The sequence below is a fragment of the Eubalaena glacialis genome, chromosome 2, assembly GCF_028564815.1.
Source record: "Eubalaena glacialis isolate mEubGla1 chromosome 2, mEubGla1.1.hap2.+ XY, whole genome shotgun sequence".
NCBI lineage: Eukaryota > Metazoa > Chordata > Mammalia > Artiodactyla > Balaenidae > Eubalaena > Eubalaena glacialis.
Window position 1 is genome coordinate 180,634,081 of NC_083717.1, and position 22,447 is coordinate 180,656,527.

Sequence of the window (22,447 nt, forward strand, 5' to 3'; positions counted from 1 at the left end):
ATAAGTCACAGCAAGATCCTTTTTGACCCAGGTCCTAGAGAAATGGAAATAAAAACACAAATAAACAAATGGGACCTAATGAAACTTAAAAGCTTTTGCACAGCAAAGGAAACCATAAACAAGACCAAAAGACAACCCTCAGAATGGGAGAAAATATTTGCAAATGAAGCAACGGACAAAGGATTAATCTCCAAGATTTACAAGCAGCTCATGCAGCTCAATAACAAAAAAACAAACAACCCAATCCAAAAATGGGCAGAAGACCTAAATAGACATTTCTCCAAAGAAGAGATACAGATTGCCAACAGACACATGAAAGAATGCTCAACATCATTAATCATTAGAGAAATGCAAATCAAAACTACAATGAGGTATCATCTCACACCGGTCAGAATGGCCATCATCAAAAAATCTAGAAACAATAAATGCTGGAGAGGGTGTGGAGAAAAGGGAACACTCTTGCACTGTTGGTGGGAATGTAAATTGATACAGCCACTATGGAGAACAGTATGGAGGTTCCTTAAAAAACTAAAAATAGAACTACCATATGACCCAGCAATCCCACTACTGGGCATATACCCTGAGAAAACCATAATTCAGAAAGAGTCATGTACCAAAATATTCATTGCAGCTCTGTTTACAATAGCCAGGACATGGAAGCAACCTAGGTGTCCATCATCGGATGAATGGATAAAGAAGATGTGGCACATATATACAATGGAATATTACTCAGCCATAAAAAGAAATGAAATGGAGGTGTTTGTAATGAGGTGGATGGAGTTAGAGTCTGTCATACAGAGTGAAGTAAGTCAGAAAGAGAAAAACAAATACAGTATGCTAACACATATATATGGAATCTAAGGGAAAAAAAAAAAAAAAAAGAGGTCATGAAGAACCTAGTGGCAAGATGGGAATAAAGACACAGACCTACTAGAGAATGGACTTGAGGATATGGGGAGGGGGAGGGGTGAGATGTGACAGGGTGAGAGAGTGTCATGGACATATATACACTACCAAATGTAAAATAGATAACTAGTGGGAAGCAGCCGCATAGCACAGGGAGATCAGCTCGGTGCTTTGTGACCACCTAGAGGGGTGGGATAGGGAGGGTGGGAGGGAGGGAGATGCAAGAGGGAAGAGATATGGCAACATATGTATATGTGTAACTGATTCACTTTGTTGTAAAGCAGAAGCTAGCACACCATTGTAAAGCAATTATACTTCAATAAAGATGTTTAAAAAAAAAAAAAAAAAAAAAGAAATAAAGCATATATACCATTATAATAGGAAATTCTTTTTCTCCTAATAAAGAACAGCAATTTATAACAAAGAAAGCAGATGTGCAGCACCATCTTTGGGTAGTGAAGTTTAGGAGATCAACTGTATGTGTGTGTATTTTTCTTTTTCAGCTTGGACTGTTCTCAGAAAAATAATTTTCTATCCTTGTAGGATTTTAGAACTGTCAAAAAGAAGATAAAAAAAATGTTCTCTTTCTAATTAGTAATTAATCAGCCATCTCAATAAGGATTACTTGAGCCAGACAGTGTCAAGCCAACTACATTAGTAATTCTAACTATTAAATGCTCCTCTAAATTAAAGAGAAAGTGAGAACGAGAGAAAAAGTGATAAGAGAGTGAGAAGGGAGAGGGAGAGGGAGAGAAAGGAGGATGTTCGTGACCTTTCCAGTACAGAAAAGTTTAGAGGTGAGCATGGAATAATTCAGAGCCAGGAGCAGTTAGCTTCTGGAAACTGGTGTAAGCCTAGCTCAGGTTTTTAGCTGTAATCTCTATGAATTCTGTGCATGAGTGCTGAGCTCATTCCTATTATCATTTCTACTGGCGTTTAACATGTTTAGTAAATATTAAACACTCTAGGGAAAATGAAAAAGGACACTAGCCATACAGACTTGAAATTTAAATCAGGAAAAGGAATGCCAGTTGGCAAACAAGGAATCAGACTATAATAATGCCAATGATGTTTTTCTTAATTTCTTATTTGATAGCAACCCAGTCAACTTCATTTAGCAAAATCATAAAGTTTTACTTATTTGCCTTTCCTTTATGAGGAATATCTGATGCCTTATCTTTTTAGGCCATTTATTTGAGGTGGCTGAATGGCTACGTAATACCATTGTTGTTTTCTAACCAGGGAGTGTAGTCAGTAGAGGCATTTCCCTCAAATTAGGATGCTTCCAGGACAGACCTGGTCTATGTTACTAGATTTAGACTGAACTAGATTTTGCACTTATTTAGTGTGTTGTAGAAATAATGCCAGGTTTCTCTGTCTTTGGTCCCCAACTTGCCTTGACTTATCAGGACTCATTTCTAATATTGGTATATTGCTTGGGGTGGCTGGTGACACCTTGACACTGTCTTGGGTGTTATAACATCCTTTTCATGGCAGTGGTAACACCAACTGCACTCATAACTTTTTTTTTTTTTTTTAATAAGAGAACAAATGGAGGATTAGGAATAGTTTTTTAAAGAGGGCCTTATCCTGATTTCTTTTTTCTTTTTTTGGTTACCTTCAAGTCATCTCTGTTAATAACCTTGATATCTTTCAGGGGTGCTAGCCTCTTTGCAAGTATAAAATAATGGTATTATGGACAAATGTAGTACCACCAAGAGGTAGTCTGGTAAATGCTTATTTATCCAGATAGGTTGGGGGCAGTATTAGAATAATGATTCTCAGCCCTGGCTGCACATAGAGGCATCTGCACATTAAGGAAAAACGCCCTACTTTACAGTTAAACTGTACTTTGTTTCAGAAAGAACTTCCAGATTTTCCCATGTCTAAAGTGTCATTATTAATATCATAATCACTGTATAATACATGCAGTTTTATGACAGTCCTAAAGTTGGTCTTTTCATTTGTCTCTTTCTGATAAAATAGTATGTGTAATATGAAAAAAATTGTTGAATTATTTGAGCTTTCCAGTTCGTATTCTGTGAAAACAGGAATCAGTTATAAGTAGCCTTATTTTAAAATGAATGGTTGTAACAAATGTTGGGTAGACCTTTACTTATAAATCCCAGGCACTTTAGAGTACTTTGTTATTTTGGTTCGATCTAGCTGCTGTCAAAATGGCCTTTGAGTTTTGATATAACAATAAAGTACCTTTGTTAAAATAAAATCTAATGTATTGTTTGCATTGTTTCTTCACAGGCTTTGTTTGAGTATATCTTTCATCATGAAAATGATGTTAAGACTGTAAGTTTTGAATTTGCACTATTTTTTAATGTGATTTTTATGACTTTGGGGATTTAGATTCTGAAATGTTCTATTTCTTACCTTATAAACAGATGGAATTATGAAGATTGGAGAATTAATGATACTTTCAAATCCACTGTCAGTTCCAATAGGAAACTTTGTATAACTATAGAGGTCGGAAGACTTGTGCCTGATCCATAGAGTAGTAGATCTCCATTAAAGGGCAAGATATAGATAATTGAGAATGCTGCATAGTATGTTTGTGTTAAAGTTTATTTTTTATACTAATAGTTAGCATTGTTGATCCATTTTCTTCTTTGGTCCATATAGTGATTATAAGTTTACTAATACATGTATTTCTGGTCTCTTTGTAGTGTTCCCCATCTCCTCCCCTTTAACATTTTATGATAGAAAATTTCAAACATGTGCAAGTGGAGAGTATAATGAGCCTGTATCAACCATCACCCAGCTTCAACAATAATCAATAATCAGTCATCTTGGTAGCCTTTCAACAGAGAATTTTAAGGTTACATGCTCAGGACTTCTCCATTTGTGTCATTTTTCAACATGCTAATATGCAAATGAGAAGTAACTTCACAAATCTTGTCCAATCAAATGTAGTTAATTCTACAGTGTCTAATGATAGTATTTTCTGTCATTTTCTTATTCAAGGAAAAAAACCTTATATATTAAGTATTCAGGAAGACAAAAGCATTTTTCTCAATTGTGTTTTCTATATGTCAACCATTATGCTATGTACTAGGAAAACTAATAAAAATATGATATTTGTTCCTGCCGCTGCAAGCCATGTAATCTAGCTGAGGAAATAAAATTGACATAATGAAACAGTTAGAAAGATAATTGCCGGAATGTGAAATTGTTACCGAAGATCAAGGGGAAAAATCAGGGGATAATATTAGTAAAAATCCATAAAATCAGTAGGATTTGGAAAGAGAGGGAAAAAATGTAAAAGAAGGGTAAAAACATGAGCAGGGTATGGAAAGAGAAATAAATAAACCATATTCTCAAAAATGGGGGTGTCAAAGAGACATTTTAGAGAAAGAAGTGACAGAATGTGATGCTAGATTTGGTATGGGAGACAAAGGAAAGACACAGCTCAAACTTGCCTCTTAAAGATGCTATAAGAATGACTATTTTACTAACAGAAATGGGATTATTAGGGAAGGAAGTCAGTTTGTAAAGAAGCTGAATAATTCACTTGAAGGCATTTTTAGTTTGAAATTGTGAAAGGCTATCCAAGTGGAGATGTCACTGCATGTATTGGAAGCTGTGGCACTAAAATGTAGGGGGGCCTGGGCCAGATACAGAGTATGGGAGTTATCGATAATGAAGTGATAGTGAATGTGGTCACATTGAGAAAAGAGAAAACTAAGGTCGGGGCAACTGAGAAACCATGCACATTTCTGTAAATAAAAGTCAGTACATGCCATTTTCACTTAATATAAAGCTGGTCAGAGGGTTTCAGGGTGATATATAAAATCACGTAGTTACACTGTCATTAAAAAGAAACATTCAAATACCATCCCATTTTATAAATGAGTAAATATTTGTAGTTACTAGAGTATCATAAAGCTATATCCTGACTTTTTGAAGATTAATTCATTTATTGCAGGGACATTTATTCTTTCATCCAACATATTTTGAGCCACTACAATGTGCCAGGCACTGTTCTAGGCCCTGAGATTACAGAGTGAAGCAAGCAGACAAAAATCTCTGCTCTTTTGGAGATTACGTTCTGGTTGGGCAAGGAATAGAGACAGTTAGCAAACTTAAAAATATATAAAATGTCATGGGTTAAGCAGTAAAAAATAAAGCAGGGAAACCAGGTAAGAGAATAGATGACATGGGGGAAGATGTCATTTTATATGGGCTGGGAGGTGGTCAGTGAAGTCCACTCTGAAAAGACATTTAAACAGAGACCTGTATGAAGGGAGACAAACCATATGGTTAGGTGGAGGAAGAGGACGTAGATCAGAGAGAACTTTAACTGCAAAGGCCCTGAATATTAGCATCCTTGGATTGTTTAAGGAACAGTGAGGAGGCCACTGTGGCTGGAGTGAGGTCTTTGAAGGGGAAGAGTTGCAGGCAATGGGTTCAGAAAGTTGACAGATCATATGCTGTTTATAGGTCATGGTGATGTCTTTATTCATCTTGAAGATGTTGTTTTGCATCTTGGCATTTACATAATTTTGTTGAGGAATGTTGTTTTTTCAGCTACATTGAAAAAAATAGAATTTGTTCTATGGAAAACTGTATTTCTGCCTTTGAGTTCTTAATAACTTCCTCCCTTCCTCTCCCTTCTTGGGGCAGTATTGGCAATATTGACAAACTGAAGGGGCATGTGGGTTGGTGATTCTGGAATCTTTATTTCCATATGCTCTTTAATTTCGTCATGCTGAAGTTGTTGCAACTCTGACAATAGTGAAAGGATGACTGTTTTTTAAACTTTAGAGGTTGGAGCACTATTACTTAGGAAGGTCACTGGGAGGCCCAGTTGGATGTATTCACAAACATGTTGTCGAGATCTGCCAAGGTTCCCTGTTCTTATGGACTTTTATAAACTTACGCCTTTTATTTATGACCTTCTAGGTCTTTATTAATATCTAGATATCGGATTGATTGACTTATTCAAAGATCCTTAAATATAAGTATATAGTAATTTATTTTAAAAAACCGGGGAAGACTTTAAAGAAATATAGCTCTCTGTAACCTCTTTAAAATTTTAAAATGTTAATAGCTTTTAATTATAAATCTTATTACTATGACAGTTTTGTTTGGTTCTTAAGTTATTTTCAACGTAAGTCAGAGGTAAAGAATAGCATTAATTCAGTCAACAAATAATTCTTGAGGGCCTCTTAACCGCACAGTGACATTGCAGAACAACAGATGTGTTAAGAAGTGGATGCCTGTCCTCAGGGAATTGAGAGTCCATTTGAAATAGTCACAAGCGGTTTTGTCTAGTGCAGCCCCAGTCTTCAAATGAAGAGTGGTCATTAATATGTAATTTTTTAAACCATTTTTATTCTACATCAGTAATTCATATTAATTTCCTTAATTGGTTTAGACAAACATGTGGGTCCTACATCGGAACCATATCTGAAAGCAAAATCAGCAGCCTGTAATCAGCACTAAGTCTAATCTTGGAAAAATTAGAATGTGTAAAAAAAATTTAGAATGACATATTTTTCTGAAAAATAGAAGGTCTGTTACATTAAACATGAAAGTGAATCTGATCTATTCTCTGGAACAGGTCTTTTAAAGGATTAAGTTAAAATGAATATATTTAGATATTTACAATTTACTCCTGAACTGAGCTGATTGAAATATGGTTTTCTGCTATTTCCAGAGATAATGATAATTGAAATTATACTTTTTTTCTTCATTTTTCACTTCCATTTTTACCTCTTGCTTGGGGAGAAAAAGAAAAATAAGCATATGAACATAGTGTGTAGCGTGTTTTTAATTTCCATAGCTTTCAAGTAGAGGTGTTGATTTTTCAAGTCCATTAGAACCTCAGCATGGTGACACCATTCCTTTATAAATAGTTTGCATATTTAGAAGTCTCCCCTGGAGCGAGGGAAGATGGGGAACACAAGGAAAGTTATTTATTTTGCAGTAGGAGATTCAAGGAGCTCTTCTGGCATTCATTTCAGAAAAGAGTTAATATTAAGAAATGGGCAATAATATGGGATGCATTCTGAGATTATAGAACTGAAAATCTAAGAGTTACTTTAACTGAGCTGTTGGATATCATCGTGATGTTAACACTGACTAAAGAATAAAAGGTTTTCAACCTTAAGAGAAAGAATAACAAGTATTATTAAAAAATCAGAATTCTTTTTAAACTAATAACCTGAGTTTTTATTCACCAAATCTTTATATGAGCTTCAGATTTCTGTGAGCTTTAAATTTGTATAAAGATTGATTTGCTTTCCTCTTTGTCCAAATGGTTTCCACTTTTTTGGTATAGAATCCTAATTCCTAATGAGATGTCTCTTGTCTGATCTTAAATAATCACTAGAAGGAACAAACTAGAAGACGTTAGAGAGAAAGGGATAAACACATGTAAAATACAAAAGCAGTTAAGAAGATCTTTTTCAGTCTGCAGCGAAGGAAAGTCTGACCTTTAGAATTACGGGCATGTAAGGTAATGTCAGAATAATGGAATGATGGTTGTTAAAAGACAGCAGTTACCCAAGTACCCCAGCTCCTTTCACTCTTCTTCACGACCCTGTTTTCAAACCTTCTTCTATCTGCATACTTGATCTTTCTCTATTTCTCTACACCTGTCTTTAAAGTGGGGCCTGCAGTTGGGCCTGCCTTACGTGGTAAAGGCTTGACTCCCACTGGGTTTGGAGGCATTTTGGTTGGGAGAGGGTAAAAACTTACGGATTTTTAAATACCAGTTTTGTACCTTGTATATTAAAATTGTTTTCAAATAGACTGTACATCTGCTTCCCTTTGCTCACTGTTTACTTCTCATCTGCTGTCAGTCCTCTGGTCTGGAACTGATTATTTAGGGAAGATTGGTGGGGCCATCTGGAGACATGAGCAACTTGAGTTTCTGTCTGATTTCTAATACCTGTTTTGATTGATGCTAATTATATGGTTTATTCCATTATTTATTGTTTCTGTTTATTGTTAGAAAAGAAAATCCTAATCTAAAATGAATTGTTTTTCAAAGGCTTTGGATTTGGCTGCCCTTTCCACAGAACATTCTCAGTACAAGGACTGGTGGTGGAAAGTGCAGATTGGAAAATGTTACTACAGGTAAAATTTTGATTATTTGGAAAAGGCTTAGAAGCAGCAACATATTTTAGAGTCTCAAATCTGGTAGCCTTTTCTGGGGGATAGATTTCCTCATGGAGAAATGAGAACTGTGTCTTTGGCTTACGTGAGGAAGCATTTACTTAGCAATCACATGATGGCACTAAGAACTGACACCTTTAGAATAGTAAAATTTTAGAGCTGGGAAGGGGAAACTTTGAGACCATCACATCCAACACTCCTTTTCAGATGAGGAAGCTGAGGCCAGAGAGAGGTTGTGATTTGCATCAGGAACTAGTCAGTAACAGACCTGGGACTAGAATCAAGTCTGTTGGTTCTCACTCCACTCCTCTTGGCTCTCAAGTCTTTCCTCCCTCCCTCCCTCCCTCCTTCCTTCCCTCCTTCTTAATTTTTATTGGAGTATAGTTGATTTACAATGTTGTGTTAGTTTCAAGTGTGCAGCAAAGTGAATCAGTTATACATACACTTTTTTTTTTTTTTAAATTCTTTCCCCATCAAGTTGTTATTTCTACTGATGCCTCACATCTGTAAAGTGCTTTATAGTTGAGATAGCTTGTCCACACATTACATTATCTCACTTAAATCTTACGGCACTTTGGATATAGTTGCTATTATTAACCCTTTGTCCAGATGAGAGAAATTGAGCCTCAGAAAGATAAAGTGACTTTCCCAAATTCATGTAGCTAGTATGTGGCAGAACGAGAATTGGAGCTCAGCTTTCTGATGCCAGTTCTTTTTCTATTTGCACAATCCCATGGTGTTTCTCTAGGATCTAAATAGTCTTACACTAATTCACTTAATGTTTAAACACATTTTTAAGCCAAGTAATTGAGAGATTAAAAAAAGTTGTAATAATTTATGAATATTATATAGCAACTGGTAAATAGGATCTGAAATGATTGCTTGATATTGAAATGCACTTGGAGCATTTGAAAAATAGAGACAAATGAACAATTATATTTTATAAAGATAAATATGTCTTTTATTATTCAAAAACAAGGTAGACTAGGTACTGTGAGCATCCTTCGATGGTTATTAACTTTAGTTATTAGTTAAACACTGTGAGGAAAAGGAAATATATAAATAGAATAAAAAGGATGCTTATTCTTCTACTATTGAAATTAAGACTATTTTCCATTTAGATATTTCACATAGAACTCTGAAGTATTTTTTCCTACTGTTAGATTGAGGAAGTATTTTCTGCTAAAAGGTAATTTTGGACCATTATAACATTAAACTCTTATGAATATAATTTCTGAAGACAAGCTTGAAATCTTGAGCCTCTAAGCAAAACTCTCAGAAATCTTTAATAATGAAAGAAAAGCACAACTTGGATTCCTTCTGCCATCCATATAAAGTGGCATTTAAATGAGTATATTTTGTCATATTAATTATTGTTCTCCTCTGTTCCTTAATAGCTTCTTGTCTTATTATGTATTCAGCATTCATTCATTTATTCATTCGCTCAAATGGCTTACAGTTGAATGGAGGAGAGAGAACAGGAAACAATTATAAATGTGGTTCCCATTATGATAGAAGCAAGTGCAGGGTGCAGTGGGAGCCCAGAGAAAGAGGTCAAGGATGGATTGCCAGAGGATGTAGCCCCAGATTGACTTCTGTCTCCTTGCTCCTGATCATTAAGTTCTACTGGTTCTTCCTCTGCAGTAGCTCTTACAGTTGCTCCACTACTACCCATTCCCACTCCAGTACTTTAATCCTGGCTTTTAGTGTCATTTGTTTGAATTGCTACATTAGGTTCTTATCTGGGTTTTCTGCCTCCATTTTCTTGTCCCATCAATCCTTCCTGTATACCCCACTGTCAGAGTAACTGTTGCAAAAAAAACAGCTCTTGTTGGATTCTTTGGTTAATCTCCATTATCTCTGAAATGAAGTCTAGATTTTAAGTGTGGCACCCATGATTTTGTCCCAGTCTACAGCTTTGCACTTTTCTGTTACTTCTCTCATTCCTTCTTGTGTTTTCCTTTTCACTTAAACCCAACAACTCAGCACTCCCCTAACATGCTGTGTACTTTCCTGCTTGTGTGCTTATGCTGATAGTTTGCTTCCATCAGAGATATTCCCTCACCCCCACCCCATCCTATCTAGCTGTCAAAATCTTGCCTGTTACTTCCTCGCTGAAACTGTCTTAGTTTGCTCCTCCTCTGTGCTCTCAAAACACTTTTTTTCTCATTGACCATAATGCAATTAAATTTATTTTAAAATATGTTTTGTTTCAATCTTTACTGGTGCCTTCAGAACATGGTTGTTATCTTCATTTTTGCAACTCCTTACCATCATTAAATGTGCATGCAGTTGATCCCTGACAGTGTTTATTGAATTAAATTGGAGAGAAAAAGTTGGCGGGTGGTGGAGATCATCTCTGGACTCTGATTCTTTGATATTGTCCTGTGTTTATGAACTTGACTGATGTTTTCATTATTCCTAGACTTTCTTTACATATGGCGCCCACTCCATTTCCTTTGCACAGGAACCCATGTGATAAATTCCTTTTTGATAGGACTAGAAGAAATGATCTCTTAAGGGTACAGTAATAAAACACATATGACTCATTCTTCTTTCCTTTCTTTGGTTTGCAGGTGGTTCAATAGCTCTGATTGCTTGTTTGCTTTTTAATTTGTTTATTCTCCATTGTTTTTTAAAAAAATCTATTTCTGTTTTCATATTCTTATTTTACAGGTATCTTTTTATTGTAATCCCTTTTAAATCGTTTTTCGAAAGAGACAACTTAGGTACAACTTAGGTACAAAGGTACAAATATACAGACTCTCATGGATAATTAGGTGTTCATGGAATTCAGTGACTGAACTTCAGCCACGTGTTTAAGACTTGAATGTTCAGTTGAAGCTTTGTATATAAATATAAAGCCGTTCTTCAGAACTTGAGTTCTCTGATAACATTTTATGAATACTCCTTGTAAAAGTTGTGGGACCTTTGAAGCGGTAGGGGCTTCTACCACATCACACATCCTCTAACTTTAGGCCAGATTTTGGGGTCACTTTTAACCTCATTGTCCCACATTGTCCATTGGTGTGGCTATACCCAAATAGCTGGGTATAGACATGCCAGCACTTGAGGCTTAGGCTAGGTAAAAAGAACAAAGCTATTCTTTCAAGAATGAAAGTAACATAATGGACCATATTGTATGTTGTTTTGACTTTATTTTACAAAATAAAAACATTATCATAAAGTGCCTAAGTAGCTCTTAGATGTCTGGGGATGAATAGTTATGAGAAAGCCCAACAGATCTATTAAGGACAGGCTGAAGTGTGCTTTAATGATTGATTTCATTTCCCTGGGCAGAAGAAGTGGGTGTTGACATCAGGACAGTTATATTTAGGCAAGGAACAAGTCTGAAGTTCATAGACTAGATACAAAAAAAGGAAAAGAAAATGTTTGTAGAATAATAAAATGGTACAGCTATTTTACTCAAGTGGCAATTACTATTTACCTCAAAATTGTTTAGAGTTTAAAAATGGGTTTATGCAAAGTCAAAAAATACCTTGAAATAAGTGAAAATGGAAATACAACACACCAAAACTTATGGGATGCAGCAAAAGCGGTCCTAAGAGGGAAGTTCCTAGCAATAAATGCCTACTCAAGAAACAAGAAAATTCTCAGATAAACAACCTAACTTTACTCCTCAAGGAACTAGAAAAAGAAGGACAAATGAAACCCAGAGTTAGTAGAAAGAAGGAAATAACAAAGAGCAGAGCAGAAATAAATGAAATAGAGATTAAAAAGACAGTAGAAAAGATCGATGAAACCAGGAACTAGTTCTTTGAAAAGATAAGCAAAATTAACAGACCTTTAGCTAGACTCACCAAGAAAAAAAGAGAGAGTACTCAAATAAATACAATCAGAAATGAAAGAGGAGATATTACAACTGATACCACAGAAATACAGAGGATCATAAGAGACTACTATGAACAATTATAGGCCACCAAAGTGGACAGCCTAGAAGAAATGGATACATTACTAGAAACATAAAACCTTCCAGGACTGAGTCATAGAAATAGAAAATCTGAACAGACCAAGTACTAGTAAGGAGATTGAATCAGTAATTTAAAAACTCCCTACAAACAGAAGTTCAGGACAAGAGAGCTTCACAGGTAAATTCTGCCATTCAAAGAAGAATTAATACCACTCTTTCTCAAACTGTTTCCCAAAATAGAAGAGGAGGGAACACTTTTGAACTTATTTTATGGGGCCAGCATTACCCTGATACCTAAACCAAACAAGGACACCACAGGAAAAGAAAATTACAGGCCAATATCACTGATGAACATAGATGCAAAAATCCTCAACAAAATATTAGCACATCAAATTCAACAGTACACTAAAAGGATCATAACCATGATTAAGTGGGATTTATTCCAGGGATGCAGGGATGGTTCAATATATGCAAATCAACCAATGTGATACACCACATTAACAAAATGAAGGATAAAGATCACATGATCATCTCAGTAGATGCAGAAAAAGCATTTGACAAAATTCAACATCCATTTATGATAAAAACTCCTAACAAAGCGGGTGTAGAGTGAATGTACCTCAATATAGTAAAGGCTGTACATGACAAGCCTGCAGCTAAAGTCATACTCATTGGTGGAAATCTGAAAGATTTTGTTCTAAGATGAGGAATAAGATAAGGATGCCCACTCTCACCATTTTTGTTCAACATAGTATTAGAAGTCCTATCTAGAGAAGTTTAGGCAAGAAAAGGAAATAAAAGGCATCCAAATCAGAAAGGAAGAAGTAAAACTCTCTGTTTACAGATGACATGATACTATATATAGAATATCCTAAAGACTCCACTGAAAAAACTATTGGAACTAATAAGTGAATTCAGTAAATTTGTAGGATACAAAATGAATATACAGAAATTTGTTGCTTTCTGTACACTAATAACAAACTATCAGAGAAATTAAGAAAACAATCGCAATTACAATAGCATTAAAAAATAAAATAAAATAACTTGGAATAAATTTAACCAAGGAGTTGAAACACCTGTACACCAAAAACTATAAGATATTGATGAAAAAAATTGATGAAGGCATAAGTAAATTGAAAGATTTCACATTCATGGATTAGAAGAATTATTATTGTTGAAATGTCCATACTACCTGAAGCAATCTACAGATTAAGTGCAACCCCTATCAAAATTACAATGACATTTTTCAAAGAAATAGAACAAACAATCCTAAAATTTGTATGGAACCACAACAAACCCTGAAGAACTAAAACAACCTTGAGAAAGAAAAACAAAGCTGGAGGCATCACATTCCCTGACTTCAAACCAAATTACAAAGCTATAGGGATTGTATAAAGTAGATAACTAATAAGAACCTGCTGTATAAAAAATAAATAATAAAATTAAATTAAAAAAAAAAACTATAGGGATCAAAACAGTATGCTGTTGGCATAAAAACAGACACATAGATCAATGGAACAGAATACAGAGCCCAGAAACAAACCCATGCACATGTGGTCAATTAATTTACAAAAGAGGGACTTCCCTGGTGATGCAGTGGTTAAGAATCCGCCTGCCAATGCAGGGGACACGGGTTCGAGCCCTGGTCCGGGAAGATCCCACATGCCGAGGAGCAACAGCCCTTGCGCCACGACTACTGAGACTGCGCTCTAGAGCCCATGAGCCGCAACTACTGAGCCTGAATGCCACAACTACTGAAGCCCGTGTGCCTAGAGCCTGTGCTCTGCAACAAGAGAAGCCACTGCAATGAGAAGCCCAGGCACTGCAATGAAGAGTAGCCCCCCTCACTGCAACTAGAGAAAGCCTGTGCACAGCAACGAAGACCCAATGCAGCCAAAAACAAATTAATTAATTAATTAATTTAAAAAAATTTATAAAAAGTCAAGAAGGTACAATGGGGAAAGGACAGTCTCTTCAATAAATTGTGTTGGGAAATAGGACAGCCACATGCAAAAGAATGATGGACCACCATCTGACACCATATACAAAACTAACTCAAAATGGATTAAAGATTGAATATAAGACCTGAAATCATAAAACTCCTAGAAGAAAACATATGCAGTAAGCTCCTTAACAGTGGTCTTGGTGATGAGTTTTTGGATTTGACACCAAAAGCAAAGGCAACAAAAGCAAAAATAAACAAGTGAGACTTTTTCAAACTAAAAAGCTACTGCACAGCAAAGGAAACCATGAACAAAGTGAAAAGGCAACCTACCAAATGGGAAAAAATATTTGCAAATCATATATCCAAAAGGGGTTAACATCTAACATATATAAAAAAACTCATGAAAGTCAATAGTAAAAAAAAAAAAAAAATCAGATTAAAAAATGGGCAGAGGCTCTGAATAGATATTTTTCTGAAGAAGACATTACAGATGGCCAACAGGTACATGAAAGGGTGCTCAACATCACTAATCAACAGGGAAACTCAAACCAAAACCGCAATGAGATATCACCTTACATTTGTTAGAATGGCTATTATTGAAAAGATGAGAAATAGCAAGTGTTGGTAGTATGTGAAGAAAAGGGAACCCTCATGCACTGTTGGTGGGAATGTAAGTTGGTGCAGCCATATGGGAAACAGTATGGAGGTTCCTCAAAAAATTAAAAATGGAACTACCATATGCTTCAGCAATTCTAGTTCTGGGTATTTATCTGAAGAAAGTGAAAACACTGACTCAAAGAAAAGATATCTACATCACCATGTTCATTGCAGCATTATTTACAATAACCAAGATATGGAAACAATCTAAGTGCCCATCAACAGATGAATGGATAAAGAAATATATATATATAATATATATATATATATGTGTGTGTATATATATGTATATATGCAATGGAATATTATTCAGCCATGAAAAAGAATGAAGTCTTGCCATTTGCGATGGCATGGATGGACCTTGAGGGCATTATGCTAAGTGAAATAAGTCTCATAGAGAAAGACAAATACTGTATGATCTCACTTATGTGAGGAATCTAAAAAAATAAAATAAAGAACAAAGCTCATAGATACAGAGAACAGATTGGTGGTTGACAGAGCTGGAGGGTAGGGGGTGGGCAAGTGGGTGTAGGGAGTCAAAAGGTACAAACATCCAGTTATAAAATAAACAAGTCATGGGAATGTCACATACAGCATTGCAGCAATAGTTAATCCTGTATTGCATGTTTGAAAGTTGCTAAAAAAGTAAACCTTAAAAGTTCCCATCACAAGAAAAAATTCTGTAACTATGTATGGTGACGGATGTTAATTAGACTTACTGTGATGATCATTTTGCAATATATGCAAATATCAAATTATTACGTTGTACACCTGAAATTAATATAACGTTGTATGTCAGTTATACCTCACTTTAAAAAAATGGGCTTTTATCTCAAAGCAGATGTTTTCAAAGAAATGTCATCTTCAGTTCTTCCAATAAAATGGAGGCTCTAAGCATTTATTGAGGTCATGTGACATATGTCAGCTGATCATAAGCTCTTTGGGTGGTGAACTGGTGTGACCTTGCTCCCTGGCAGCTATTAGTCCTGCTGTGACTAGGCTTCAGACAGACTCTTTACATACCATTTAAGCATTAGGCAGTGAATATGGGAAAACAGGCATCTTCTTCCTAAACTATATAAACATACATGTTAATATGTATGTGTGTATGACATCACCTTCTTTGCTACATGCTTACTCTTACAGATGTAATTTGTCTCTAATTCATATCCTCAAGGTATGAATAAATGCTGTAGTATTTATTTTAAATTGAATGTCTAATTTTTTAAATGGCTGTTCTTAGGTTAGGAATGTATCGTGAAGCAGAAAAACAATTTAAATCAGCCCTGAAGCAGCAGGAAATGGTAGATACATTTCTCTACTTGGCAAAAGTAAGTATTCTTAATTTGAGTGGAATTTGTCTTCTCAGGGTAAATGTTTAAATTCTGACGAGTGCATGGGGAGAGTTACCAGTTTCTTTAGGAATATTTGACAAGTTAATGTGTTCAGACTTAAGTTTGTTTGTTTGTTTGTTTTTTCTTTTTTAATAATAAGGGAAAAGGTGAGAACATATGGAGAATACCCATCTCAGGAAAAATTGATTGCCGTGAAAAATAAGACAACACCTTTGAAATATTGCCCATTGGAACAGGAGAAAATGCCACAGGCCTACTACCCCCATGGGTAACAAGCCCCAGAGAGGCACTTTTCTGCAGCACACTTGTCTCCCACCTAAGCAGACTATAGAGAGCAGGGATTGTTTTTATGTAGGTCCTTCACTTTTTGGCTCTGCCATTATTACAAAAACAATATTTCCCCTTTACTGAGCACCTACTTAGTGGTAAGGTTTTCTATCAGGTCTGTTCCATATGCAATTTAACCCTCATAGCAACACCACAAGGCAGATTTTAACATTTCCTTTGTACTCTTAAGGAAAGGGAGACTTAAAGAGGGTAACTAAGATTTTCAAGCTATTTGCCAGCATTCAAACCCAGGAATTTCTGATTCCAGAGCTGACCCACTGCCCTGTAGTGCCATCCACAAACCACAACAAAAGTGAAGGGCCACCTAGAATTTTCAGTATTGGAATAAAGTTACTTCTTTACCCTCACCAAGGCTACTTTAAAGAAACATTTGTTGAAGTGGTGGTTAGGACATCATCTTGCTATATCTTTAAGAATTTTTTAAATTTAAGAAGTGTGGTAAAAAAAAAAAAATGTGGTAAAGGAGGTTGAAAAGAAGATGAGATATAAAAGGAAGTGCTACTACTTTCTAAATATGGTATTGCACTAATATGTATAAAATGGATAACTAATAAGAACCTGCTGTATAAAAAAAAATAAAATAAAATTCAAAAAAAATATGGTATTAACGTTTGCATACTAAAAAGAAACATAATGGAAGTTCTGCCATATAAACTTACTGTGATAATCTTAGTATGTTTATAGTGGTTTTTCAGAAATATTTGAAACTATCTGGTTCTAAGTATCTTCTATACATTATATGTTAAAATTCTTAAAGAGTTTTCTAAACATCACAGTAAACTTTTCTGACAGCTTGAAATTATAACTCAGGTCACAGTATTTGACTATCATCTTAATTGATAATCACTTGCCACGTGGTTAAAAAAATGTACTTTTTAACTATTGTTAAATATGACTAGAGTCATATTTAATAATTCTAATTCGACTATTTTTTCATAAATTGATTTGTTTAAATCCATTGTTGCCTACATGACTATATAGAGGTACAATTTACTTATTTTCTTTAATATGTGAAGGAATTATTGCTCAGTAATAGAGACCAAGCAGATTTTAGGAACCATATTATTTCTTAAAATTTTAGATTGTTAATTTAAAAATTATTAAATATTTTATATTACTTAGTATATGGAATTATATACTTACTATATTTTATAAAGCAGTTCAGAAGCATGTAAGGTAATAATTGAAAAGTTTTCATCCATACCCTTCCCTCTAATCTCATACTTTAGCAGTAAACACTGCAAGCAGTTTTCTGTGTATCCATTTGGGCCTCTTCAAAGCACAGTCTGAATGTTTAGGAAGAAACAGAGGATCCAAGATCATGAAGGAAAAAATGTCATAATCTTATGTTTCTATACATAAAACTATAATTCTCTTATTTTAGAAATTCCTAGTAAGTATATGGTTTATCCACGCTAATGTTCCAGTTGCTAATTAAGCAGAAACTATGAAGTGCCAACCCTCTCAACTCCCTGACCCTGTACCCTACAAATCTGTTTCTCCTCTATTTCCGAGGGTCCTTCTCCCAAACCACCACCTACAGAGGCTCTCCCCGGCGGCTCCTTCTCAGACCTTCTTCCATGGGTCATCCCCTCTTTCTCCAGCATCTTCAAAATCAGCCTCATAATTGGTCCTTAGTGCCAGCCTATAGATATACTTATGTCTGTTCCATCCTAAAAAGATTTTCCCTTGATCCTTTCTTTTCTAGTCCTGGCCAGTCTCTGTGACAATAGTAAGTCCACAGTAAGTGTTTGCTGAATGAATAAATGAATGAATGCTTCATATACAACATGTGGAGATAAAAGTATAGTATCATTATTGGACATTAATCCAACAGATTTCTGAAATTTTTTTACTGTAATATCTAGGAGATAATTTGTTACTAAGCAATAATTATAAACTTGTCATAACAAATGCTATTATTTTAAGAACCAGTACTTTTATTGAAATGTATCTTGGTTTTAGGTTTACATCTCATTGGATCAACCTGTGACTGCTTTAAATCTTTTCAAACAAGGCTTAGATAAGTTTCCAGGAGAAGTAGCCCTACTTTGTGGAATTGCCAGGATCTATGAGGTAAGGTTCATATCATTCAAAAAGTTGATGTAAAATTGAGGTTATATGCTACTTAAGTAAGGTCATAGCCTCTTGGGGTCTTACAAAGGATAACAGTTTATAAAATTATGATTGTTGGCCTGTGATTTACCAACAGAATAAGAGATTTTAGTGTATGCATTAGTCAAACTAAGTTTTTATTATGAAGTATTTCAAACATATAGAAGAGTATAGAGAATGGTATGAGATAGGGATTTAAATGTTTCTAATTTCAAATACCTTTTAACATAGAACAGTTCAAATAAAGGCCTGGCTTTCAAATGAATAAACAAAAGGCCCCAAGAAAAATTAAAACCACAACCAAATAAGATTAGCAAGGATAAATCATTTAAAACAAGTTTCTGTACAGAACAAGCAATGAACAATAGGCAGCACAACATGTTCATTTAGAAGAAACAAGACCAAAATGAAAGTGATAAATAAAAAAAAAAGAACATAAAGGAAAAGAATCCCTCCAGAGAAAAGTATGATATACATGCAGAAACCCCTTAAGGCATATATTGTGTAGGCTGCAACGCTAAGGAACAAACTTTAGTAATTAACCCTCAATCCATTGTCACATAAGGAGAAAAGGAATACACTGGAAATCTTTGTATGGTAAACTTTATTTGAATTGTTCTATGTTAAAAGGTATTTGAAATGAGAAACATTACCCTAGGAAATATTATTCTTGTGGTCCTTGGAACTTTACTGTGAATAGAAGTGACTTTGGGAGTGTTTTGAGAGTGAGGCCCATTTTCTGCCTTCTGAATCAGATGTCCTGGAAGGTGGGATGTAGGTTTTTGTCTGCTTAGCAAGCTCACTAGGTGATTCTGAAGTATAACAGAGTTTGAGAATCATTGCAAAATTCACTTCCTTCTTTGCAGTTTTGTTTTAAATAACTAAAAATCTAATTAGAGTTAATATTCTGTGAATTGGTTCAAAAATAACCACTAATAGCTACTATAAAATCACTTAAATGATACCACGGTTGTTTATACACTTGAAGTGACATTTATATGCTTGAAGATATTATTTAAAGGACAAAAATAGAATCTGTGTTTATTCATACATATGAAAATTTATGTGCTAAAGATTGTCTATTAAACCAATTGGATTATTGGATTATTTAATAGTTTAGAAATAGAGCTGGATGAGTAATGATTTCGTATACTAAAAGAACCCATTGCTACCAGGTGCCTCAAAGATTTAAAACCATGAATGTTCCAGAAGAAAATACAGATGAATTATCTGTATAAACTTGGAATGGGGAAGACCCTCCTGAGCATGATACTAAGTCAGAAAGCCATAACAGAAAAAAATTCATAAATTTGAGAATGTAAAAGTTAACTTTTCTATATTGTAAAAACAAAAATACCAATAAAAGCAAACCCAAACAAAAAAAGGTAAAAATATCAAACAGGGCACATATTTGCCATACCTGGGACAGAAAAAAAGGCTACTTTTCATTTCCTCAGTTTATACATTGCTTAACAATTGCTGGGTTTCAGGTGGTTTCCAATTGATGGAGAATTACACATAGACACATACCTGTGCATACACACACTTATAAATTCTCATTTTGGTCAAGCATGTAAACACGGAAACTCGGTATTTCCTCAGAGCAGTTGTGGAGGTGAGATCACGGTGTGACCGTTGTTGTCCTTCCAGCACACACAGTGGCTGCTGACCGTCTCCACGCCAGTAAAGTCCCCCCAGAGACGAGACAACAGCCAAACCCCAGCTGCATTTCAGCTACCCCGCTGCCCTTTCATACCGGCGCCGGTTAACACACATCTGGAAGAACTCAAACAAACCATCTGTGCTTCTCCTCTGAAGGGAATGTTTATAAACACAGGGCCTCGCTGGGTTTTGAACTGAATTCAGCATCAGCACGGGCTCATTGCATCCGGAAGGAGAAAACAGTCGGTGTCCAGGGATCCCTGAGCCACAGCTGTGTCTCCAGCTCTCCTGAGCCCAGGAGGGTGGTTTCCCACCCAAGCCCCTCATACACATAAACCAATAATAAAAGGACAAGAGACAGGATAAGAAAACTGGCAAAAGACACGAATCCACAATTCACAGAAAAAGAAATGTAAATACCTGGTGTGTTGAATGTCTAACCTCAGTAATGATTAAAGAAATAAAAATTCAAACAATAATGTCATTTTTTACTTAATCAGGTTAACAAAGATGAATAAGTTCCCTGGCATTTAAGCTTGTCAAGGGTGTGGAGGAACAGATGTCACGTATGAACGTTGTTGCTGGGAGTGTACATTGGTACAAGCCATTTGGAGGCTATTTGTAATTACTTATGAGATTTTTAAACATGCATTTAAATTTATTTAACATCAGCACGTATTTTATAAGTTTGAAAAACTGCATGTAAGGTTGTCAAAACATGTTAGTTTCAGTCTAAAATTCCTAGAGATTACATAAATTAAGTCCATGCCCATCAATCAAGTATACAAACATTCTAAGATGTTCTTTTTTTCTTTTTTATTGAAGTATAGTTGATTTACAATATTGTCTTAATTTCAGGTGTACAAAACAGAAACAGACTCACAGACATAGAAGACAGACTTAGGGTTACCAAAGGGGAGAGGGAGTGGGGGAGGGACAAATTAGGAGTATGGGATTAACAGATACAGACTACTAAAGTAATTTTATAGAACTGAAAGCCTTGAAACAATTGACCATTGAGGCTGGAGTCTTCTTTGAATTGGACATTACCACCTGTTGCAGACTGAGTTGTGTCCCCTCCCCCCACCTCCCAATTCATATGTTGAAGCCCTAACCCCCAATGTGAGGGTATTTAGAGATAGGGCCTTTGGGAGATAATTAGGATTAGATGAGCTCATGAGGATAGGGCCCTCATGGTGGGATTAGTGCCCTTATAAGATGAGACACCAGAAAGCACTTGAACCCTCTCTCTGTCTCTGTTTCTCTCTCTCTCATGCGAGGACACCGTGAGAAGGTGCAAGCCAGGAAGAGAGTCCTCACTAGAACTCGACCATGCTGACGCCATGATCTTGGACTTCTAGCCTCTAGAACTGTGAGAAAATAAATTTCTATTGTTTAAGCCACTCAGTCTATGGTATTTTGTTATGGCAGCCCGAGCAGACTAATACACCAAGTTTGGCAGCTGTAACACTGAATGAAGCCTTGTACTGTGGGGTGCTGTTGCCCTGGAAACCAGATAAGTCATGTTCAGGGGGCCCCATGCTTCATGGGGCCATTAAGGCTCACTGGTCAGGTCACATCCTGAGTGTGAAGATTATTCTTTGGAAGGAGAAAGTCTTAGTCTGCTCGGGCTACTATAACAAAATACCATAACCTGGGTGACTTAAACAACAGAAATTTATTTCTCACAGCTCTGGAGGCTAGGAAGTCCAAGATCAAGGTGCTGGCCATTTCAGTTCCTAGTGAGGGATCCTCCTGGTCTGGATACCTTCTTGCTCTATCCTTACATGGTGGAGGGAGAGATCATCTCTCAGGTGTTCTTCTTTAAGGGCACTAATCCCAATTATGAGGGCTCCACACTCATGTCTTAATTACTTCCCAAAGGTTCTACCTCTAAATACTATCACATTGGGGATTAGGGCTTCAATATGAATTTTGGGAGGACACAAACAGCCCATGTCAGGGAAGGACTTATTGTATGTATAGGGGTGGGGATTACAGGGTGGTGAGTTAAGATGCTCATTTGTTGTTTCCTTTTAGTTTTACGAGGCTTTTGTTTTACCAAAAAATAGAAAATACACTTCCATTGAAATTATTTTTTATACTTTTCAATGGGTTCTTATGTTCTTAAAATATTAAGAACGTGGAATAGTTGTGTATAAAAGCAGTGTAGAATTCAGGAGAAAATTAACTCAGAGTTAACTAACAAATGTATCAACATCCCTGTGTTTTGAAAAAAGTTTAGTTATTTTTCAGCTATAAGCAATGAATGAAAAAGCCTCTTCTCTTTAGGAACCAAATCCTGGAAGCACTTTGAATAAGAATTTCAAATATAAAGCATGTGAAAAAATATATATAAAGCATGAGTTTGGATCAACCTGTGGATGTTTTATC

At 35.6% G+C, this 22,447-nt stretch overlaps 1 protein-coding gene across 2 annotated transcripts in view; it reads left to right on the forward strand.

Annotated features, from left to right (window-relative positions):
- Positions 1-22,447, forward strand: part of TTC8 (tetratricopeptide repeat domain 8) — a 51,927-nt gene that overhangs the window by 18,049 nt on the left and 11,431 nt on the right. Inside the window, exons 6-9 of one of the 2 annotated variants that reach the window (XM_061182793.1) lie at positions 3,166-3,210; positions 7,916-8,001; positions 15,817-15,904; positions 18,242-18,352. In XM_061182793.1, coding sequence (XP_061038776.1) covers positions 3,166-3,210; positions 7,916-8,001; positions 15,817-15,904; positions 18,242-18,352 — 330 coding nt within the window. The remainder of the gene's footprint in view (positions 1-3,165; positions 3,211-7,915; positions 8,002-15,816; positions 15,905-18,241; positions 18,353-22,447) is intronic. The other variant, XM_061182792.1, reaches the window with a different exon arrangement.